Source organism: Lissotriton helveticus, chromosome 4_1, assembly GCF_964261635.1.
Source record: "Lissotriton helveticus chromosome 4_1, aLisHel1.1, whole genome shotgun sequence".
In the NCBI taxonomy this organism is placed as follows: Eukaryota; Metazoa; Chordata; class Amphibia; order Caudata; family Salamandridae; genus Lissotriton; species Lissotriton helveticus.
The window spans coordinates 1,890,895,227-1,890,920,309 of NC_136063.1; the positions used below are offsets into that span (position 1 = coordinate 1,890,895,227).

The 25,083-nt window shown below is 49.1% G+C and overlaps 1 protein-coding gene across 5 annotated transcripts in view; it reads right to left on the minus strand.

The window, feature by feature from the left end:
- LOC144827736 (sodium- and chloride-dependent neutral and basic amino acid transporter B(0+)-like) overlaps positions 1-25,083 on the minus strand; it is a 269,399-nt gene that overhangs the window by 127,704 nt on the left and 116,612 nt on the right. For all 5 annotated transcript variants that reach the window (XM_078685949.1, XM_078685946.1, XM_078685947.1 and 2 more), the window contains one exon: positions 17,478-17,618. In XM_078685949.1, the coding sequence (XP_078542075.1) occupies positions 17,478-17,618 (141 nt within the window). The remainder of the gene's footprint in view (positions 1-17,477; positions 17,619-25,083) is intronic.

The following is a 25,083-nucleotide window of genomic DNA, read 5'->3' on the forward strand; positions in this document are numbered from 1 at the left end:
TATGGCCATGTCTGAACTGGGGTGGCGGAGTGAGCTAAAGAACGGTGATGGATTAAACCCAGATCAGTTGACTGGGGGTGAGTGCTTGTATTGTCAACGCTCCGTCCATCACCACCTTTGGTCTTTCTTTGTTCGCCCTAAGTTGGCAGGGTATGCTCAGACGTAAGTCCCTTGCTCACTTTGCCACTGGAGTCAAGCAAGCCCGGCTGAAGACGGCTGTAATGCCAGAAACCGGTCCTGGGAAGCTTGATCCGGTCCAGGGAAGACATGGCTTGGCAGTTCGGGCTGGACTGTTCCCATGAGGCACAGGGTCAGACTGATTTGCATATGGCCATGTCTGAACTGGGGTGGCGGAGTGAGCTAAAGAACGGTGATGGATTAAACCCAGATCAGTTGACTGGGGGTGAGTGCTTGTATTGTCAACGCTCCGTCCATCACCACCTTTGGTTTTTCTTTGTTCGCCCTAAGTTGGCAGGGTATGCTCAGACGTGAGTCCCTTGCTCACTTTGCCACTGGAGTCAAGCAAGCCCGGCTGAAGACGGCTGTAATGCCAGAAACCGGTCCTGGGAAGCTTGATTCCGGTCCAGGGAAGACATGACTTGGCAGTTCGGGCTGGACTGTTCCCATGAGGCACAGGGTCAGACTGATTTGCATATGGCCATGTCTGAACTGGGGTGGCGGAGTGAGCTAAAGAACGGTGATGGATTAAACCCAGATCAGTTGACTGGGGGTGAGTGCTTGTATTGTCAACGCTCCGTCCATCACCACCTTTGGTTTTTCTTTGTTCGCCCTAAGTTGGCAGGGTATGCTCAGACGTGAGTCCCTTGCTCACTTTGCCACTGGAGTCAAGCAAGCCCGGCTGAAGACGGCTGTAATGCCAGAAACCGGTCCTGGGAAGCTTGATTCCGGTCCAGGGAAGACATGGCTTGGCAGTTCGGGCTGGACTGTTCCCAAGAGGCACAGGGTCAGACTGATTTGCATATGGCCATGTCTGAACTGGGGTGGCGGAGTGAGCTAAAGAACGGTGATGGATTAAACCCAGATCAGTTGACTGGGGGTGAGTGCTTGTATTGTCAACGCTCCGTCCATCACCACCTTTGGTTTTTCTTTGTTCGCCCTAAGTTGGCAGGGTATGCTCAGACGTGAGTCCCTTGCTCACTTTGCCACTGGAGTCAAGCAAGCCTGGCTGAAGACGGCTGTAATGCCAGAAACCGATCCTGGGAAGCTTGATTCCGGTCCAGGGAAGACATGGCTTGGCAGTTCGGGCTGGACTGTTCCCATGAGGCACAGGGTCAGACTGATTTGCATATGGCCATGTCTGAACTGGGGTGGCGGAGTGAGCTAAAGAACGGTGATGGATTAAACCCAGATCAGTTGACTGGGGGTGAGTGCTTGTATTGTCAACGCTCCGTCCATCACCACCTTTGGTTTTTCTTTGTTCGCCCTAAGTTGGCAGGGTATGCTCAGACGTGAGTCCCTTGCTCACTTTGCCACTGGAGTCAAGCAAGCCCGGCTGAAGACGGCTGTAATGCCAGAAACCGGTCCTGGGAAGCTTGATTCCGGTCCAGGGAAGACATGGCTTGGCAGTTCGGGCTGGACTGTTCCCATGAGGCACAGGGTCAGACTGATTTGCATATGGCCATGTCTGAACTGGGGTGGCGGAGTGAGCTAAAGAACGGTGATGGATTAAACCCAGATCAGTTGACTGGGGGTGAGTGCTTGTATTGTCAACGCTCCGTCCTTCACCACCTTTGGTTTTTCTCGGTTACAAACATGGCAGATATCCCTTCCTCATTCTTACAAGTGTCATAAGGTATATTGAAATTAAAATAAGGGGTACAGGGTGGCAATCCTATTTGTGACAGACTCTAAATCAGTCTTTGACTTCTGTATTCCGATCAGGATGGCCTGTGGTCCAGGACTGGACATGTCACTGTGGCCGCACTAGGCATCGATCAAGCTGTGAGGCTGTACCTGGCATATTTACAAGTGTAGGAAGCACAGTGCCTAAAAACCTTCTTATCCTGGTGTGCTACGGAACTCATCTCAGTCAGGTGGCAGAAGGAGAAAATTGGGGACGGAGAGATGCTGGTTTTGTTCATTTCTGGCAGTGGAGAGATTTCTGTTCCTTACCTGCTGTGTATCTTTCACATGGGCAATGCAGGTGAGGCCTGTACAATAACACACACAGCAAGCAACCACTACAAGAACAGACGGTACCGCCTGCTATGGCAGGGCCACTGAAATTATGCAGCAGGGAGGATCAAACTCTGTGGCACCTGACTTTATTTTATACGGGAAGAAAAGGTAAATTACGCGGCCTAATGCAGCATATTGTGAACTAGTATTACCTCATTATTTGGGCATTTTTGCACATGTTAACACTATTTGGGCAAAGGTTTCACCTCATTAGTATCAACCTGACACTCGAATGCAGAAATAAGCAACAGAAAGGTGACCAGTCAACCTTTACACTGCACAGCAACAAGTGTTGCTGGATTTTTACTAACTTGATCCGTTTAAGTTAGGGTTTTTGGATGTTACTTAAATCTGCAGGTTATCATCAGATGATGGATTATGTGGCAACTGTGGCACATCTATAATTATGAGGAAAAGGCCACAGCCACAAAATCTGATAATTCCAGTCGCCCTTGCTCGGGGGCACCAGAGCAAAGCTGGGAAACAGGTGCCTGCAGCAGAATACTGTTGGAGCTGTGGCCTAAGGGGGTGTATTTAAACATTTGGCCACAATTACTGCCTTGTAGTGGTTATTTTAACACCCGAGAATGTCCACACAACCTAGGGCCTTAAATATATCTGCCCAATGAATAACACCTGCCCGAATATTTTCCATTTAATGTGGAATGACGTGCATTTTAGTGCTTATCGCACTAAAATATGTAACTTTCAGTAAATACCTCAAAGTTCTTGCCGAGCAATCAATAAGTATAAATAATATTTGAAAATTCATTCATTTTAACCAAAACAAGTCCATATATTGTCCAATATCCAATTAGACACCAGAGTCCTGATGTACGATGATTCCAGTAAATACCGGTGCGCTTTCCCCCATTAAACTCCGGTAATTATGACCTGATGAAGCTTACTAGGGGGTGGCCTTCTCCCTCCTTTGCCCGCCCCCCACACTGGAAATTAATGCATGCATTAAATAAAGCACACTTGTAACAACTATCGTGCGCAAAAAGGTATATGTGCGGACAGCAGTTTGCCAGGACACTTGTACTCAGGCCTTTACCTGCACAGAAGCCTCCTCTGGTGAGGGGGATCGCCCCACGGACTGGGCGGCCACTGCAAGTCTGTGTTTCCTTGGCAGTCAGTCCGCGCGTGTGTGTATTCAGGGAACGGTGGCCGCTTGGGAGTCAGGTTGGATGAGCGTCTGGGACTGGAGGTGAGACGTGTGTGAGAGAGACTTTCCCACCTCTGATTCTACAGCCTGTGAACCAGTTCAGGCTTTAGCGGTCCAAGCCCAGGCATGACCACTCTATTCCCTCCCCATGCCGGGGTCGGACTGTAAGAAGTCTTGGGAGGCAAGGGGTTAACAGTATTAGGTCTGTGGGAAGCGCTAGGATGGGGGAGGAGCGGAGGGAGACTGTTTTGTCAATCCTGGGAATGCCTGAGGCTCCCACGGTGCCGACAGGAGAGGAAGGGGCTGATGGCTTGGGGGTGGGAGGGGGGCGGTCACTTCACCTGGAAAGAACATGGACGGGGAGGCGGTTACTAGGGAGGGTTAGAACTCCACCTGTAAACCCATTCGGCATGGGGGTGGCGGAGAGTACAGGGGCTGAGTGGAGGGCAAGAGCGAAAACTGCTGGCTGGGTAACAGTGCAGGATCTTCAGCGTCTTTCGGAATTTCAGTCTGAAATGGGAAATGAGCAAATTCGGGTTGAATTCGAACCCCAAGATGGTCTCACTGTGGCCGGCGGAGCCGGAATCCCACCTAAGTAAACGGATAACTCTGGGCAGCACCAGCAAGATATTAGAGAGGAAGTGGGTCATGCACTGCTTAGTGCGCATGGCACGTCACGTGCAAAGTCGTGAATTCACTGATTGGTTTACCCCAAGCCAGCGGCGGGGGGGTGCAGTCCACGGGAGGCTGATGAGAAGACGGGAGGCAAGGATCTGAAAAATGTTCAGTACCAAAGGTCTCATGTAGCATCTTGAGGGGCGAGGCATCGCCGAAGGAAGACTCAATGACTGCATTCACGAGAGGGCCAAAGGGAAGGCCTGGGTCAAAGGTAATGCCCAGATTACCTAGTTACTGTTTCACATTCACGGTCCTACTCTCTTTCTCGCCTACCATTTCATTTTGGAATTTGTAGTTACATATTCTGGAGTCACCCTGGTACATATAATACGCATACCTAGAGATTGGGTGCATCACCACATACTTAAGGCATAATGTGTTGCAATCATTCTAACTCACGTGGTAATTCATGTCCTCACACTCATATCTATAACCATTATACCCAGTGATGGGGTTTGTTGCCACATACTTTAGGCCCAATGTGTGTGTGTTTTTTTTAAAGAGAGTTTCATATATAGCGTGAACCAGACCGAGACATCGGATATCAGAGCGCTTTACATGAGCACCAGTTTCCTTACAGATGGACACATTCATTTTTGTTAGGCACAGGGAGATTAAGTGATTTGCCCAGAATCACAGGATGTGGAGCGTCATTGCGGAGACTCAAACCCGGTTCCCCCAGCTTCGAGGTCGACCGTTCTGTTACATTCTAACTCACGTGGTAATCAGGTCCACTGGAGCTCTTTAGGTGTATTGTAAATATTATTTTGGTAAAATCTGTCCTTCTAGTTTGTTTCAATCCAGATTCTGTGTTTTGCTCTGTTTGGAGGTCTTCAGGGGAGATCAGCGGTACCACCAGGAGGCTAGTTTGCACACTGGATTGCCCACAGTGCCTGTTTAGTAACATCCTTTTCTGCAGTGAAAGTTCTCAGTTTCCAAGTCTCCATGTCATGGGCAGTGATAGCACCGTTCTGGAAGGTTCTTAAATGGACAGACAAGTCTACTGGGAGAGTACTGCTACTCTCCGGTGAGCCTCGCCTGTGGCCGGAGTTTAAGAGCACAACTTTGGTCCATCGGCGCCCGCTCCACTGCTCCACCGCAGAGTACCTTCTGAATCCGGTCAGGCGGTAGAGAGTGGGATTAACTGAGACCATATCATCAAGTGCACTCGGGCCCCACTGAACCGCCCACGTCAAGCCTGTTGTGGGAGCCCTAAGTGAACCGCCACTTTAAGAAAAGAAGTATTTGGGCATTAATATATAAAACGACATGGAAGAGCAACTAGAAGAAGGTTCCGAATCAGTCAATGGGCACTTTTAAAGGACACTGGCTGCAAAATGAACCCCCAAGCCCTGGGACAGCCCTTTATCTAGAAGTGACAGGAATGTCCTTGTAAACATCACCACTTCTGCTTCACCCTGGCTCGCCTGGCTGCAGTATGTACCTCTGGCACCTGCAAGGGCAGGCACCCGAGGTCAGGTGAGTCTAGGCAGGACATGCCATGCCAGCACTGTGGGTGAGAGAATTGGAAGCAGCAGGAAGGCTGGCATTATCCAGCTTTTCAGAACCTAATGGGTTCCAACCCGTAAATGGCGTCATATATCGCAATGATGGGTCGACCGCTCACTGGGCACGTTAAATAAAGTCCCATGACAACACATGCACTAGAAGAGACAAAACCTCTCAGCCGCTGCCATACCAAGGTACATCTAAACCCTATTACATAATCTGCACCATAAATGCACCCATTGTACCGAGAGCCATACAATATCCGCTAGCAACAGTGCTTTAAACCTTTCTGCAAAAAATAATGACATTTTCATTACTGAAAAAAAATGTTAACACCGGCTGGATATACCATAATATACCAATATAAACCTATGAAGTAACTCCCGATCTTTGAAATCTTCTGAACTTTAGTGAAGTGCACAAAAATTGGGAAATTTTGAAAAAAACCCACAATATTTCAGAGGAAAACTCTGTAATGCTGAACACCCCAAAAAAGAATTGATTTGGCTATGACATGATGTTTGCTGGATTATATTTTGATTTAATGCAGAGCAAAAGATAACCCCCAGTCATAACCAATTTGTAAAACTTGTAGATTGAGAAAATCATGGGCTGCATTTTTTTTTTAATTTACATGTTGAAAATGCTCTGTTACTCTAAATCCTATAAGTCTGCATTTTGCTTAAGTCTATACCGTTGGTTTTAGGAAAAGGGTAGATCTAAACGGCACTACATGGCTCTAGAGGATAGTAGAAGGCTCCAAATATCATAAAATAGCTCCTCACTGATTCTATTTGGAAGTCAGTGATACTTGCTAATTACAACGAATACTGTGGCAGCGCTACATAAAAGTATATATTCAGTGACACGTTGGCTTAGTGAATGTAATAATTTTTCTTTTCACTTTTCATTTGCCTCTTTTGGCACGCACCGTACTCGGAGGTGCAGCACCGGTGTCCACGCACTGAGCTAGTGTCATCGAAGGTGGGGTGGGGCTGACAGGGTCCAGGGCTGCGGCAGTCACAGTACCAGACAGGCAGGCCACACCCGGGAGAGACGCAGCCAGCACCGACACCGCAGACACTGGTGAGGAGGAGCACCGGCCACTGCGTGAAACCCCCTTGGCAAAACCCCTCTTGGCGAACCCCCCCCTGCGCGAACCCCACCCCTGCGTGACCCCACCCCTGCGTGACCCCACCCCTGCATGACCCCACCCCTGCGTGGACCCCCCCCCCCTGCGTGGACCCCCCCCCCTGCGTGGACCCCGTGCGTGAACCCCCCGTGCGTGAACTCTCCCCCTGCTTGAACCCCCCTGCGCGAACCCCACTGCGCGAACCCCACTGCTCGAACACCCCTGAGCTAAAAGCCCCCCGCCCCTTGTGCAATCATTGCCATTAGTATTCAGATATTGCTCACAAAGAATACCACTAGTCTTCAAATAGTGGTCACAATCAATGAGACGAGCCTTCATTGTACTAGCACAAGAGCTGCAAATAAACCCTAACAGAATACTACTAAGCTTCAAATACTATTCTTATAGAATACTACTAGCCTTCTTTTAGCAATCCATTGAAGTGTTCATTATGTATTTGAAGGGTAGTTGAGTACAACTAGTATTCCCTCATTTGCATATTTCGGCTTGTGGGCATACTACTTAGTCTTCATGCATACTAAATAAATACTATCTTTTAATAGTAAATTAATAGTAAATGAATACCGCTGTAACCACTGGAATCACACTAAGTGAAGATCTTCCATTTTGGAGAGGATATACTCACTAGGTTGTGGGGGTGCCCTTTGAAAGGGTGGGGATTGATATAGTTGGTCCGTTTGACCCTCCATCATCCTCGGGCAACAAATACATTCTTGTTGTGGTGGATCATGCCACCAGGTACCCTGAGGTTGTGGCTTTGAGGAACACTACTGCTAAGGTGGTAGCTAGGGCTCTTCTAGGGATCTTTTCCAGGGTTGGATTTCCACAGTCGGTGGTGACTGATAGGGGAACCAACTTCATTTCATCTTATATGAAGGCCATGTGGGAAGAGGTCGGGGTGACTTACCACTTCTCCACCGCTTACCATCCCGCAACCAACGGTTTGGTGGAGCGCGTCAATAAGACCTTAAAGAGCATGATGTGGACTCTGTCCGATCCCCTCAAGAGGAAGTGGGATCTCCTCTTGCCATGCCTGTTGTTTGCTTACAGGGAGATAACACAAAAAGGGGTAGGGTTCAGTACCTTTAAACTACTTTTTGGGCATCCTGTCCGAGGTCCCTTGACATAGGTCAAGGAGGGCTTGGAAGGCAACCCTAAGTCCCCTACCCATGATGTGGTGGACTAGGTCTTGGGCCTCCGTAGGCTGATGGCCCAGCTCATGAGGAAAGCAAAGAACAATCTTCAAGCCAGCCAACAGCTCATGAAGGAGTGGTATGACCAGAAGGCTATGCTGACTGGGTACCAGGAAGTTTGGGTCCTGAAGCCGATTTGTCCCCGGGCTCTGGAGGACAAGTGGTGTGGCCCCTACAAAGTTGTTAGGAAGATTTCTGATGTCAATTATCTAGTTGACACAGGTGCTGCACGGGAGCCCAAAAGGGTATTCCATGTCAATCGGCTGAAGCCGTGTCTTCGCAGGGAGTACATGGTTTCTTTACTTGCAATGGCTGAAGAGGTGGAAGAAGAGAGTGAGCCCCTCCCTGACTTATTGCAAGGTGGTGAGAAGGATGGTTCAGTTGAGGGAGTTAAGCTTGCCTCTGAACTGACACCTGAACAGCAGGTGGAGTGTAAAGAGCTGCTGGGGAGATTTTCCCATCTCTTTTTACTTACCCCTGGACTGACACCGGTCTGTGTGCATGACAGACACAGGGGACACCCTGCCTGTTAATAGAAAGACATATAAGATGTCAGACCGGGTTCAAGAGTGCATCAAGACTGAGGTGGCCAAGATGCTTCACCTGGGGGTTGTTGAACACTCCCGTAGTCCCTGGGCCAGTCCAGTGGTGTTGGTGCCTAAGCAGGGGTCAGCTGACCTGCGCTTTTGTGTGGACAATCGCGGTTTAAAAACTGTGACAAAAACTGATGCCCATCCTATTCCCCGAGCTGATGAGCTGGTGGATAGGTTGGGTGCCACAAATTACCGTAGTACTTTTGATCTAACCAGCGGTTACTGGCAGATTGCATTAACACCCGGTGCCAAGGAGAAAACAGCATTTTCAACCCCAGGGGGCCTCTACCAATTTAAAGTTATGCCTTTTGGATTGAAGAATGGTCCCGCTACTTTCCAGCGCCTAGTCAATCATGTATTGGCAGGCCTGGAAGAGTTCTGTGTGGCGTACCTGGATGACATTGCTGTCTACAGCTCCTCCTGGGAGGACCACATGGGACACCTGGAGCAGGTGTTGGTGAGGATGCAGGGGGCCAAGCTGACCATCAAGGCAACCAAGTGTCTAGTTGGGCAGTCCTCTTCTGTTTATCTTGGACATCAGGTGGGTAATGGGAAGGTTCGCCCCCTGGAGGCTAAAGTCCAGGCGGTGCTGGACTGGGAGACTCCAACAACTCAGACCCAGGTAAGGGCCTTTCTTGGCCTTACTGGTTACTATCGGAACTTTGTAGCAAACTATGGGACCATTGTTGCTCCATTGACAGCCCTGACCTCTAAGAAGCAGCCCAGGAAGGTGATCTGGACTGAAGAGTGTCAGAAGGCATTTGATGAGTTAAAGACTGCACTATGCAATGCACCTGTGTTGAAGGCCCCTGATTACAGTCAGACCTTCATTGTGCAGACAGATGCTTCAGACAAGGGAGTTGGGGCAGTTCTTGCCCAGCTCAATGAAAAGGGAAGGGAGCATCCGGCGGCCTTTATCAGCCGCCGACTACTACCCAGGAGCAGAACTGGTCTGCAGTTGAAAAAGAATGCTTTGCCATAGTGTGGGCCCTTCGAAGATTCAGGTCTTACTTGTTCGGTGCAAAGTTTGTGGATCAGACAGATCACAAGCCCCTCAAGTGGCTTATGGCAATGAAGGGGGAGACCCCAAACTTGCTCAGGTGGTCCATATCTCTGCAGGGACTAGATTTTACTGTGGAACATAAAGCAAGCTTACAGCACGGTAATGCAGATGGACTTTCCCGCTGGTTTATCCAATCAGATGATCAGTCTTCTCCCACTGGAAAGTAAGTACCGGCCATTCTGATCTGGGGAGGGCATATGTTGGGACGGGAAGTCTCCTGCATGTCTCTGGAGAGAGTGCTTCCCCTGCCTGCTAATCTCCAGGCAAGTCACTCAAAAGCTACTGTATAGTTTCTAGATCCCTACCTCAGTGAGCATGACAATCATACATGTCCACTGAGGGTCTCCCTGTTTACATGGATTGAGACCCTAGAGCTTGGCTCTGAGGTCGAGGGGGCATGCCTAGTGCACCCCTATTTTTCAGAGAGTGGCTACTGCCCTCTCTATTAAGGCTGTGGTAGACTAACAGTGGTGGCAGCAATAAATCTATAGTCAGGAGAAGTGAGTCCCTAGGCACCCTCCTGACCAAGTCTGTGCAGTTTGCCATGCCTGTGGGCCTGTTGCCTTTGTCTGACTGATGTGTGTTTGAGAGCCCGTGGGTGTACAGGGAAAGAAGAATGGTGATTTGAGCCAGTGTGAGGAATGCGAGCTGTTCTGCTGGACATCCCAGCTCCCCCGTGCCCCTCCCTATTTCCTTGGAAAGGCCTGGTGGGCTGGGGGAGACACTCAGCTCCTATCTGGGTTTAGCTGCACTAACTGTGTGGAGAGGACCCTCCCCTACTGGTCAGGGCTTTCTGGGCTGCAGTTAATTAAAATTCCTCTCTAGGGAATTGCACAGCCTGATACCAGAACAGGACCTGGTACATGCTTTACCCATGCATTGACCACGTGGTGAATGGTTTGTGATTGGAGGTGTATTCAAGATGCAAAAGCAGCAGACCCTCTGATTGGATGAGCTAGGTGATAAAAGTCTGGCCTGAGTGGTCAGCTGTTGTTCAAGACTGGTCTATGACTGACGAGCGGCCACACCAGAGCCCTCTGAAGTTAGTCAGCCGTACCCCGCGGTGTGAAGGCAGGAGATAAGACTGTTCACTGCGGTCTGGAAGGAAGGCATCAGCAACATTAAGGACCAGCTGTTTTGGGAGGCTTGACAGAGGCTGCGCTTTGGACCAAGGAAATTACAGACAGCTGCCCAAGGTGTGGAAAGGAAGCTCGCGGCACATCACCCAAGGTGTGGAAAGAAGCTTGCGGCACATCAAGAAAAGCTGGTGGAAAGAGGCTTGCAGCACATGACGAGAGCCAGAGAGGAGGATGCTTGATTCTAGTCTTTGGAGGTGAGATCAAATCCCCTCTAGGCTCCTCCCTTGCGATGTGAGAGCCTGTACAATTAGTAACTGGGAATAGAGGCCAGTGAAGCAGGCCCCCACCTTTCTTTTTGTGATCTCTGAGGGTATCAGGGTGAACTGGCACTCTGTCCAGTCACTACCCTCCTACAGCTAGCCAGTGGCTACTGGACTAGTGGGACTCCAGTAAACTATGCCCAGACATCCTGCACCTGTGATCAGATCCCTGACACCACTAAAGCGGTGTCCTCACTCACAATGGGAGGGCACTTCTGTTGCTTTGGGTGGGGGGTTATGGGGCTGATCATGAACATTTGACTTCACATGATATGCTGAAACTATATCCTTTCAATACAAAGTTTGGTATCAAGGCTCTAGTGAATGAGAGCAGCCCTGTGTAACATGATCTGCAATATGCAATGCTTACTGTGTGTTTTCATGTTAACTGTGTTTTTATAGTGCTTGGCGTCTAGGCGCTATAATACTGTTTGGGGTCAGAACTCTGTCCCAGAGGGTTGTAGAGACTTCTGGTTTTCACTGTTTATCCTAGTTTTATGTGTAGTATAATTATCTTATGTGTATTAAAGTACTTTTCTTTTATAAGAAGTAAAGCACTGACTGGACATTGGGTTTATCAGCTGGTGGTACGGTTTACACTGTATTCTGAATGTTTAACCCCACCTCACCTCACCTCACCTCCTTGAGTAAGCCTTGGACTGCTCTGTCTCGCTACCCTGAGAGAGTCAAGTGCTGGAGAGGAGTACTTGGTTATCCAGTTTTGGGTCCCTTAGTACTGAGGCCCCAGGACATCAGTGAGGGAACACTCCATTTGATGGGATCGGAGTGCAGTTACCCCTGAGTGCCCTGGTGCCCAGGAAGCCGGGTCTAACAGTGTGCAAGGGAGGTGTTGCGGTAGGTATTGCATGGGAGCCTGGTTTTTTAACTGGGGACTGGTTTTACAGCAATGCTGCAACATCTGCCCCAATAACAAAACCGGTACAAAAGGGGGTGGTGATGGACGGAGCATCTGAACCAATCAAACACTCACACCCAGTCAAAAGATCTGGGTTTAATCCATCACCGTTCTTTAGCCCACTCCGCCACCCCATTTCAGACATGGCTATATGCAAATCAGTCTGACCCTGTGCCTCATGGGAACAGTCCAGCCCGAACTGCCAAGCCATGTCTTCCCTGGACCGGAAACAAGCTTCCGAGGACCGGTTTCTGGCATTAAAGCCGTCTTCAGACCGGCTTGCTTGAATCCAGTGGCAAACTGAGCAGGGGTGGCTGAGTGAACTAAAGAATGGTGATGGATTAAACCCAGATCAGTTGACTGGGAGTGAGTGTTTGATTTGTTCAAACGCTCCGTCCATCATCCCCTTTTGTATCGCTTTGTTCGCCCTAAGTGTGGCAGGGTATGCTCAGACGCGAGTCCCTTGTTCACTTGGCCACTGGATTCAAGATAGCCTGGCTGATGAGGATTATGAATCCGAAACCGGTCCCAGGATGCTTGTTTCCGGTCCAGGGAAGACATGGCTTGGCAGTTCGGGCTGGACTGTTCCCATGAGGCACAGGGTCAGACTGATTTGCATATAGCCATGTCTGAACTGGGGTGGCTGAGTGAACTAAAGAATGGTGATGGATTAAACCCAGATCAGTTGACTGGGAGCGAGTGTTTGATTTGTTCAAACGCTCCGTCCATCATCCCCTTTTGTATCGCCCAATAACAAAACCAGCAGAACTGTGCAGCATTAGGACTCACTTTTAAAAATGCATAAATCACTGCAGAGTTCCTTGTAAACCCAGTAGTTTTCCTACAACAATAAAAGTCTCCCACGTAACTCCCACGGTTTTTGATGCATTCACAAATTTACAAGGACTTGTAATCCTGGGAATGCATCAAAATCTTGCGCTGCCCCATGGGAGGCATAACTAGTAGAAATATCTTTATTTCTCCTTGTTTTTTCCTCTTGTGTTTTTGTGCAGGATGTTGCCCCTTCCTGCACCAAAGCAATCCTGCATGCAACGGAGGCACCCTTGCACCCTGGGGAAAGTGTGCCTGCCTTGGTGCTAGGCTGTCGAAATAGAGCCAGCGCAGAGGGAAAAGACAGGAATTCACCATATTGGATAAATACCGTGCATTCTTGCCCTTTGCTGTGCTGCCCAGCGCCACCATTCCCATAAATATGCCCCTAAGCTCACAAACTTCATGGTCTCTCTGCTTCATACACAAGCACTTTTAGCATGTGCTGCCTGCTTTGGGGACCACTGCAATTATGCAGCAATGGAGGACAACATTATGTTGCAGTGTTGACTAAATTATGCATCAAAAAATACTGCAGTGATACTTTATTATTTTTACACATACTAACAGTCTCTGGAAAGCTTTCGCCTCATTAATCCCAGTGTAACATGCAAATGCAGCGGTGAGAAAGGTGACCAGTCAACCTTTGCACACGGCCTTCCACTTCACAGCAACACAATTCACTTTGTTTAGTAACTTTTGCTCCATTAAACAACTTATATATTAAACCTCAAATAAACATGTTTATCGATTGTTTGAATTAAATAGCGTTATAAGCTGTAACTGGTCAGTGAAATGCCAAACGTACAAAAAATTGGTATGTTTTGCTATTTCTAGCCACACCTCAGACTCCGCCCACTAATCCAATCCTCTGCTTATTCCCACTCCTTGAGTCTCCGCCCACAGTTCCCCTACTTTTTTTCTCCCACTTCGACCACTGCTGCTGTAAATCATCCAAGGGCTGTTAGCACCACTGCTTGGTGGTAAATTAAAATCCATCATGACCTGACGACCGCTGGACCCAACCCCACCGCAGTGCATTTGAAGGCCGCTGTGCAGCAGTGGCGCCTGCTGCTGATGCAGTGGGAGGCGTACCATGCACGTTTGCTTAATGCTGAAGGAGTGATTGTGATGCAACGACCAGGAAGAGTCTGAGGAGACAGGCGGGCGGCTGTCTGGGCGGTAAACTGAATTGCTGTGGCAAGCCTAGCAAGTAAGTGACAGTGTCACTGCGAGACTCCGTGCCAGCCAAGTGTTAGCTTTAACTGCAGCTCGATCAGCTGCCTGCGGGTCAGTGCCTGGATTGGAGTCTTGTTTTCGGTTTTACAGGATTCATGTAAAACAGAAAATGAGACTCCAGTCCAGAGAGGTTCTGTGACCTTCCACATATTTTCTTTTTGGAAAGTTCACGTTAATATTTCGCAATTACACACAAGCATTCAGGCCTATCCAGATAAAAAGAGAACTTGTTATTTACCTTTCTCTGTTCTCAACTGGTCTGTAAACAACAAAACTATTAAAGTTTCTAACTGAATCAGAATAGAAAGAAAATGACATTGAGGATGAAAAGCAAGGTACATGCAACGGATTATACGCCAAAACATATTTAGAATTATCATTGTTTTCAACTATTTGTTTAAAAACTGCAATAGCATTTATTTCAAGGTAATAACTTCCGTCCTGATATTTTCAATACGTTATTTTTTAATAGCTGAATTTCTGGCTTCTGGCTTCTTACGACTGGACTATGTACCCTGTAGGGGTCGCTCTGCAGAGGTACAGGAAACGTCGGGCTGTCTCTTCTTTAATAACAAATACACAGTATACAAACCCTCCTAATGAGGTGATATTTGTGTTGGAAGGTGGCTGTGAGTGTCACATGGTACAGGAGCGAGATACACTGTTTGTGATCTAGCCTAATTTATGGGGGGGGGGGCACGTTATGGAAGATGAGGCTCATTAGCAGGCAGTGTGGCCTCCCCATTTCCTGTTTGGTACAGTCTAGTCCAACAGTGTCCTTACATGTGTGTCTTTACAGGTGCTGTAGCTGGGCCAGAAGCGGTGGTTTTGAATATCTATATTGTTTGTCAAGAGGGCAGAAAGGGCTGAGTGGGACAGGCAGCGAAAACTCAATTTGGAAGTGGATGACGGATTGTTGCGATGTCACTGGCGGGGAAAAGGGGCATGCGTTGGCGTGAGCTGATGCCTTTACTGAATAATGTGGTCGGGGGGGGGGGGGGTGGGAGTGCCCGGATGTGGTGGTGCTCCATTTGGGCGAAAATGACCTGGTTCAGTTTAAGGGCTTAGCGCTGGTTAAGCGGACGACGAGGGACCTGTTGGAGATAAAGAGGCAATGGGCGGGTTGTCACTTGATTTGGTCTGAGTTTATACCCCGGCGTTTTTGGATGGGAGCTGAGCGCCCATGGGCTATTGACAGGGCGAGGTGGAAGATTAACAGGGAGATGAAGGACTTCTGTGCCAGGGAGGGGATAGGTAGAATGGAGCATCCCGAGCTTAGGTACGGGCGGTGTATTTCTTCAGAGAGGATGGGGGTTCACCTTTCTAGGTATGGGATGGAATTATACATTGTGCAATTGAAGGAGGCGCTGGATGGTGCTTTAGGGGTGCGCAAGTATCCGAGAGGGCTGGAGTCCTAGGGGGGGTCGAAAGTCGCTATGCGAATTTCGAGTGGCGTTTCTCCTAGTTAAGGAAGGGAGGTATTTGCAGGAGGCCTGGACTGTTGGTAGGTGGTGGGGGACACTGAGGTCCTTTACAGGTGGTAGGTAGGGGGGGGATGTTGCACATGGGTTGTTGTATGATGTTGCAATGTTGGGGATCCGCTTTAGGGATGGGGGTTGTCAGGCAGTTGTTTATTTAGTGAGTTATAGTTTTGTGCGGCACAGGCCAAGGATGGAAATCTGTAGGGTGCACCTGATTCCAGTAAAGCGGCCTTTATCACACTATTCCTTTGTCTGTGGTCACTGCTCCCCCCCCTACTGGTGGGCCCCAAACACATGCTGAGTAAACACTGCTCGAAGTGTTCTATTTTAAAGCAGGCTGGAGGCTTTGTTGTGCTCTAAGATTTATAATTTGCAGCCACCTTGACATATACATTTAAAAATGTGTAGAGGAAAGTGCCTGCATTTGACTACCGAATGAAGGGAACCACTGGCCGCCACATCCCTTTCTTGTATGTCATCTGATCACCTCGGGGTCATCTATGAATACACAGTCAGTTTCAACTTTTATCAGGGAAGACAAAAAACAAGCGCAGAAGCGGACCCAGCTCTACCCCGACTCCTCCTCCTCCCGACCTGTGAATCAGTGTTCGAGCCTCTGAGTTTCTCAATATCTTGGGAATCTGGGCAAATCACTTAATCGCCCCGTGCCCACGCTTTATAATTATAAGCATTTACATTAAAAAGCTGTGATCAGAGGGGTGGGGCGGGCAACCAGTGGTGTGTGAGGGGGTGGGGAAAGACAGCAGAGGGCGATTACTTGTGAGTGGCGAAGCGGAAATAGACGCGGTATTGTAAATGAAAGGTAAACTAAAGACTAGTACAGAAATCAAATTAGGAGCATGTTGGCTAAACCGGGAAGAATGTCAAGTCAATTTATAGTCAGTGGCTTGAACGCACTATTCCGGCAGATTAATACTTACACAGAACAATGGCACCAAAGCTGAACACAGGATACCGTAACAGACCAAGAAAACAAGTAAAACGAGTGAGGAGGTGGCTCAACATAACGATGCAGACTTTGACAGGGTTCAAGCCTTAGCATGGGCTGCATCATTTAAATAAAGTTAAATAAACTGAGATCTCGAACATATTAAACATAAGTAAATAGTGTGGGGTGAGGGCAGGAAGCGGCCAGATGTGGAAATACGAGCAGCAAAGAAAAAAAAGTAGTCCCTAAATCAAAAAAAATTACAGCCAGCAGTGTAAGTTAACTGTAGTTGGTCCATGCTGCTTCCTTCAGAAATGGAAGAAAAAGAAAGTGATGTATCGGACCACAAGCCAACAATGACCAAGATAAGAACAGCAATGCCAGATTCCAACAATGGCAAGCAACAAAACAAAGACAAAGGCAATGGGTGGAGTTTCAGTAGGAATACTCATTAGATCTGGCATGGATGAGGCATCCAGTAATGGGGGAGGATCAGGCAGTGGGAGTAGGCACTAAATAGTAGCTCAATCACATCGGGAGCAACGGACGGGCACAGAAGCAATTTGAATAATCTGTGCTTGGCCCCTGATCCACAGAAGTGACCAGAAATTATTAGGTCTGCACAAGCCAATTAAGGAGGCTTTACAGAAGACTGACGGGAAGCCAACTAATGGTAAGCCATGGACGGGCTCCAAGCTCTTTTCTGTATATAATAGTGTCTCGCAAGTGAGACGCATGCACGCACATGCTCAACCATAAAAAAACAGCAACACAGTGAGAAGGCAGGGATGTAAAAAAAAAAACTACAAAAGAAAGATAAATAGGGAGGGAGTTTCCAGTAGTGGCTGAAAGAGGCATAAAATGGAATTAGGACTATGCTACCTTGGTATTCACGATCCTGCCCTTTGAAAGAGCCAGATGTGTAATTTTGAGCAAAATATTGTTACTCATTCCTTTACAAATGAACCCCTGAATTGTTCCATTTCCTGTAAAATAACTGAAAACCAATAAAAAGCCTGGCACATCACAGGAAGGTAATCTCTTCCGCATAGTTAGATACAAGTATAATTCACTTTTCTCACTCAAAATAAAAACAAAGAACTCACATCTGCGTTAGTCAGCTTTGAGATGTCGGACTGTTGCCCAATGTAATACTGGATTCCCTCCAAAGCGCCTTCCAAGGTCAAGCCTCTTATTAGAAGGATCAGCAACACCACGTAGGGAAATAATGCAGTAAAATACACAACCTGCCAGGCAGAAGACAAGTCAAAAATGACTGAGATGATGACAAACATACTGAACTATTATTTCCAAATTTATATCACAGAACACACGTTTTTAGTTATGAGAGTACTTCATATTTGATTGATTTTCTTACTGTATTCATAGTGTGATGTCTGTTCCGTGAAACATGCCAGCTAAGACCACAGTGGAACTCAAGTTCATTTTTAGGATGACTGCAAATGAACTCAGGAGAATTCTGCCTGCTAAAGACTCCTTCACTAAAGTAGAAAGTAGCTAATTCTGTTCTCCACCAGAGGCAGTAGTTGCTGAGGCAAATATTTTACAACCCATATTCACCTATTTCGTCATATGTTACACACGTTTGTTTATTTATTAAAACAAAGGTGCTACTGGGTGGTTTTTCGGTGGATATTTCCAGCTTAGATGGAAATAAAAGTTATTGGTCCGAATTCAAAAACTGCATTTTGTGGTACAGACAGCATCACCAAAAACTTATGTCCACAGACCTCCGCCTCTCCAGTCTTTCTCCTGTGGAAATTTCCACAACAGTGGCAGAGATATCCACACATAGGTGTATGTGTTAGGAGTAATTAAAGCGAGACCAATATCTATAATAAATGAGGAGTGTAGAGTAGTTTAAAGTGGGGTTTAGAGAGATACATGCTAATACAAACACTCCCACATAAGAGTAAGGTTGTTGCTATTTACGTGCTTTCCTTCTAAAATTACTACATGCCTAATTAAGCTCAGAACAGGTGTAAATGTATTCTGTCCTAGCCTTACCATAAGTCGAGCACCACACATGTCTAAACACTGGCCACTGATACTGCAACACACGCAAGCTTTTATTAAAATATGACAAACGCAAAATTTAAATTAACACATAACTAAATAGCTGTTAGCATTTACTAAATAATAAAAACAATTTAAAGATTAAATACATATTTGATTTCGTGTTAATGTGCTGTAACATTTTATGTTATTACTTTAAGGTTAACAATACATATTTTAAATTAATTTACATTTATTTTATACATTATTATTCTTTAAAACCAATATTAAGAATATTTTAAACGTTAATCATTTTCCTATATATTCCCATAGTAAGGGCTCTGCCTCCAGATGGAGTGCTTCATCAGCAGGTGTATTTACTAGCAGAAACTTAACACTTGAAGCTCCGTTTGCAGGAGACACTACCCACTGATGAGTGAACAGAGACATGTCTACAGCTAGGTGTAAATCTCCACTCTGGAATACATATTAAAACAGTGGAGGATTGCACCAAGCTATAGGAGTAAATGTGCACCTGGGGGCGTGGCCAAGCAGGCCAAGATGGCGGTAGCATTCCTGTAACGCTCTGTGGCACGCGATTTCGGCAGCAATGATGCCATAGCGACACTGTTGCACGCGGGCAGTGGTTGCCGAGTCCCAGATGATAGTGGGGTGCATCTGGTAAGCCAGACGGCACATATGCGGAGGGGCTTGCGACGACGCCGGGGGCTCCGCCGAGGTTGCGGCTGCGACAACAAAATGGCGGCGCCCAACGGGCTCGAAGTGTTCCCGTGATTTGAACCAGAGCGGTGGAGGGAGCCTGCTGGGTGAGACCACCAGGGCCCGCTAGGGTTCCTGTTGCGGGAGCTGGTGGCAGTGGGAGAGCGGCCGCGGAGGTCTTTTGAGGCGGCGCTGGTGGCTCCGAGGAAGTCGCGGCCACAAAATGGTGGCGGCTGGCGGGCCCTGAACGATCCTGAGGCCACGAGGAGACTGCCGGGGGAGACCAGCAGAGGGGAGATGCAAGACCTGGGGTGAGGTGTCCAGCTGGAGACCCGGTGGCTCACGTTCAAGAGGAGAGCAGAAGCAGTCAGGTGAGGGCGCTGCGGGGCAGTCTACGGGCTCCCAGGCACCACAGGCTGCATGCGGGGGGGGGCCCCTACAGTTGGGATCAGAGAACCGACAAGGAGCCCTGCAGTGTGAACTCACCCCCTCCCACAGCGCTAGGTCCCGAGGTGCACTGGGGGGGAGGGGGGGATGTGGTGGCCAGGCAAGCTTAGTGGTCGGCTGCATGCAAGGGGTCCTGACGGGATAGCTATAGCCACAGAGGTCACCCTGGTCCAATCCATAGCTGTGGCCTCCCCACTCTGACTGGCGATACAAGACGGCGCTGGAGACAGCAATAGCGGCCTGAGCAGAGATGGACTAATAGATTCACCCGAGCTGAAGGCGGACCACACCACAGGCAATAGCACACGTCCCCATTGAGTCTAAGGGGGGTGCGGGACCGGGGTGAAGAGCAGAAGGACAGTGACAGATCACTGGGGTGGCCGGGGTGCATGAAACTGGGGGTGGGGGGCGGACCCCCAGTTCTGGAGGGGCTTGTGCGGGGAGCAGGGGGCCACACGTCCTGGAAACCTCTATATAGCGCCGGGGAGAGCTGAGACTGTAGGAGTGAGATCAGAATCCAGGGGCGAAGAGGTTGAGTGCCCGGCTTGCCAGTGGGATCCCACGGACTACAGCAGGTGCGGAACCGGAGGGGTGAGTGAACCTTCTGCGCCTACCCAGTGGCCATATCGAGACACAGGCCGGAAGACAAGTGGAAGTAGCCGGTGCGATCCTAGGTGGCCACAGGGATACCCAGTCGAACTAGGGGCGGAAGACCACCTGGGATACCACGGGGGCCTGGTAGAGTCACGAGTATACAGACGGCAGGTAACGAAGAGACACGCAGGAGACCACTGGTGGCTGTCAGCTTGAGCATTGGCTACCATGGGGTGACCACACGCAGCAGGCTCTACACAAACTCCGGGGCCCCCAAGAGCAATATCTCCGATGCCTACCAACACGCAGCCAAGAGGGGAGCCCACGGGCACAGATTCAATGTCACGCAAGCTAGACAAAGTCTTGGAGGCAATTGAGCAATGGCGAGTAACCATGGGATAGAAGTTCGAGGGGCTAGCCACGGTCCATAATCTGCTCCGAGACGACCACAGGAAGCTCACAAAGTAAAACAGGGGGAACAAGCGCTGCACTCCATGGAACCGCAATTACAACTACATGACACCCTGAAATACCTGCAGGCGCGGGTGAAGATCCTGGAGATCAGAAGAGATGACTTGGAGGGGCGGTCTTGAAGCAGCAATATCCGCATCATTAATGTTCCGGAAGGAGTGGAAGGGACTGACCCTCTCCGCTACGTAGCAACATGGATCGTGAAGCTCACGCCGGCTAAAGACTTGGCCCCATTTTTCTCTATTGAAAGGGCGCAACGGGTCGCCATCCCATCCATTTCTCCTAAAACTGCTCCACTATCAACCCGTCCATTTCTCCTAAAACTGCTCCACTATCAAGATAGGGATGCCATCCTTTGAGCAGCAAGACGTCACGGAATAATCCGAGTGGAGGACAAGCAAGTTATGCTATTCCCTGACTACTCATGGGCGGTCCAGCAGCAGAGATCCACCTTCCTGGCAGTCAAACGCACTTTTTGCGCCAGAAGAATGTTGAATACGCACTCCTCTTTACAGCCCGCCTCAAGATCATGCATGATGGGACCACACATTTTTTTTCAGACCCCGCAGAAGCTAGCAACTGGATCGAACAACACCTCTCTGGCTTGAACAATCCCAGGAAGGTGCAGCCTTCTGAGTCATTGGGCCGCCGACGCTGCCAACAGAAAAAAAGTCACCCTTACTCAGTTTAGCTCACGTTCCAACTCCTCTAATAAAAACTCTCCAGATCTTACGCCAATCATTGCAGAACGACGGAGGGTGCTTCAAGAGGTCGCGGAGTTGGGGCCCCGAGAGACAGCTCAAATGGCAAGAGAGGGCCGCACATCTTCACGTCGGAAGAGGAGGGCAGTGACGGGAACACTCCAGAAGATGGCTCAGTGAGCGACACCCCCGATAGGGTCTCCTCAGGCAGCAGACACCCTGATTTGATACCCCCAGTTTGACAGCATGCTTTCCGGGGTGCTCTCCGGGCCCTGCACGCCCCCCAAAACAATGGACACTGGCTGCAAGCCGAAAGGGTGCCCCGGTGACCAATCCTGATCTAGATGGGCTCGAAGGATGGCTGCGGGACTGCAACGGAAGGCGCGCAAGGCCGGAATATGAATAGGCACCATCACTACGTGGACAATAAGCGGGCGGTGGCAGGTGGGAAGGTTTCCTGATGATCCTCATTACCCCCTCCCTGTTTTCTTGTTTCTTAATTTCCTCATGGGTGGGCACGTGCACTATTCAGAAAGTAGGGTTGGTTAGCAGAGATAGGCACTTGGTTAGGAGAGTGGCACGAATGACATTGGGAGCATTGCATAGAGTGACTCAGGGTCCCAACACTAGGAGTAATGCGGACTAGAATCCCCAACACAGACCTGAAAGTTGTCACATTAAATGTCAGGGGCATGCACACAGCAAGCAAGCGGTACGCGATCTACGCCTATATGAAGAGACAACAGGCGCAGATAGTCCTCCTGCAGGAGACGCACATCACGGCGGTGGCGGTAGATGGCCTTCGCAAAAAATGGCAGGGTATGGTTTGTGCCACGACTTATTCAGCCTTTGCCAGGGGAACCCTAATTTGGATCAGGCCAGGGATCCCCTTTAAAGAACAATCCAGGCTGGTGGATAAGGAGGGCAGATACTCCTTATTGGTGGGACACTTACAGGGTAGAGAAAAATTGATTGGAAGCCTGTATGCCCCTAATGTAGAGCAGGAACAGTATTGGTTCCCCCTCACTGGAGTGTTAGCACAGTACACAGCAATGCCCTGGCTGTTGGGAGGGGACTTTAATTGTGTTCTAAATACAGAGTTGGACAGATCACATCCCCCACCAGCACATTCACCTGCATTGAAACAGACAGAACATTTTAAACACTGGGTTACCCGCTGGGAGCTGGTTGACGTATGGCGAGACAGGAACTCAAATTCCAAGGTATACTCCTTTTTCTCTGCCCCACACAATCTTAGAGTGAGACTGGACCAGTTTCTCTGTTCGACAACACTGCTCCCCCAAATACAACATTCTGAGTAGGTAGGTAGAGTCCTGTCGGACCACGACACTCATACCGTACTCCTTAGATGGAGGGCGCCCCACCCTCCGGTACCCCCGTGGAAATTGCCCCGAGAATGCCTCACCGACCAGGCTTTCCGTCAAGTGCACAGCGAACATATCCAGGATCAATTTACACTAAATGCAGGCACAGCATAGTCTCGATTGCTGGAATGAGATGCATTTAAAGTATAGGCAAGGGGACACTGTATTCAACACATAGTGGGAGTACGGAAAGTGTTAGAGCAGGCATTGCAGGTAGAGGAAATACGACTGGCGGACCTAACGAAGAGCATGGATCAGGGAGATGCAAGCCCGAACAGGTGGTGGCAGCGGAAAAAAAATCATATGCTGAAACAGAGACCTTCGCAATTATAACTTTAGAGCCCACGTCGGGTGCACAGGGAAGGGAACAGGGCAGGTACACTTTTAGCCTGGCTCACGAAACAAGACCACCATGCCACCTGTCACAGCACTGATAGATACGACAGGCACCCTTAAACAGTCACAGATATCCTGGGCATTTTTCATGATTATGCAGGAATATACAGTGCCCCACCACTGGTCTCACAACTAGTGTTGAACCAGTATTTCCACTCTCGGCCATTACCAGAAATCCCATCGGCGAAAAGAAAGGCGTTAGAAGCAAAGATAAAATCCCAGTAGTCACTAACGCAATCCGGGCCCTGGCACAACGTAAAGCCGCCGGGCATGGACGGCTTTCCCCTCGAATAATATACCACTTTCTCAGGTCAGTTGACTTCCATGCTGATCACCATGTATGAGGATGCGCTACAGAGAGGAGAACGCCCTGGTTAGCTGAGGGAGTCTACCCTGGTAACTTTCTTAAACCACACAGGGATACCACCTTCCAGGCCTCGTACAGACCCATAACGTTACTAAACGCAGACTGTAAAATCCTGGGGAAGATACTGGCAGATCTGCTCAGGTACTGCCTCAACTGATCCAGCCAAACCAGAATGGATTTCTGCCTAGGCGAAGTGTGTCGCAAAATATACGGAGGCTCTTCCATATACAGGATAGGGCGCTGGAACACTTCCCACAAGCCGCGTGCCTAATACTGGACCTCTAGAAGGCCTTTGATACACTGCTATGGCCATATCTTTGAGGTTCTCCGTAAAGTACGTACTGGCCCGAAATTGTTGGCGTACATGCACCTCCTCTACAGGGGCCTCACCACCAGGGTGAGTGGGAAGGTACTTTTCAACTCAGATTCAGGTGGAGCGGGGGACAAGAAGGGCTGCCCGCTGTCCCCCGCTCCTCTTCGCCTTGGCGGTGGAACCCCTAGGCATTAGGCTGAGACGGGGGGCCTGGGGCATTCCAATTGCGGAAACGGTACACAGCATATCGTTATACGATGATGATTTCCCGATATATGTGAAGGATATTACCAGTGATCTAACGCCAATCTGGGCAATCTTACAAAGCTTTGCAGAAGTCTCAGGACTTGAATTCAACTGGGACAAATCGACAGTCTTTCCTCTTAGCCCTCATCTAGCCCCCTCGGTGATAAGGATTGGACCCCAAACACCCGAGTGGAGCGCAGCGGCACCTCGATATCTGGGGGTGAGACTGTACCATTCACCCGAGAACTGTATGAAGGGAACTACTTCAAAACATTAGCTGGGCTATGAGCGGCAGTTTCCTTTTGGAAAACCTTACCCATGACCCCCATAGGACGTGTGGCCCTGGCGAAGAGGATTATAGTTCCTAGACTGTTATATTCCTTCGCTAATACTCCAGTGATACCACCTCGCTCCTTCTTTCAGGAATTAGAAACACTGCTTGCAACTTTGAAATGGGGTGGCGGCAGGCACAGAGTAGGCATGCAAACCCTCTACCTCTATAGTGGAAGAGGTGTGGCGCCGCGGCCAGGGTGACTGACGCTGGAATCTGGGGACCAGGGTTCGATCCCCGGCTCCGGCGGCAGGTCAGCCCAGCACCATGTGACTCTGGGCAATAGCTCGCTTAATCTTCCCGACGGCCCCCCAGCGCCTAGAGACCCTTACGGGTGATTGTGCGCTTTACAAATGTGGACTTTACTTTACTTTACCTGCCCACCACACAAGTGGGTTTGGGGACCCCCTCCTTTGAGGCTTATTAAAGGCAGCGCAACTTCAATGTTTGTCTCATTGGACAGCAGAACGGCATGTGGAAGAAACATACTGATGAGGGTCAGATATCACTCCCGGTTATTCGGAGACTGTTGATGCCAGGTACCAGGCCATCGCGTACACACCCCCTTCAGGTATCAATTGCCCGCAAATGTATTACGCGCACACATCGTATGTCAAAGGGTCATCCCCTCTATTCTCTGCTGCTCCCCTTAGTCAGTTTCCCGCTTCAGGAGAGCTATTCTACCTCAGGAGCCCTCAGGATTTGGACAGTGTGAGGTGACGGAG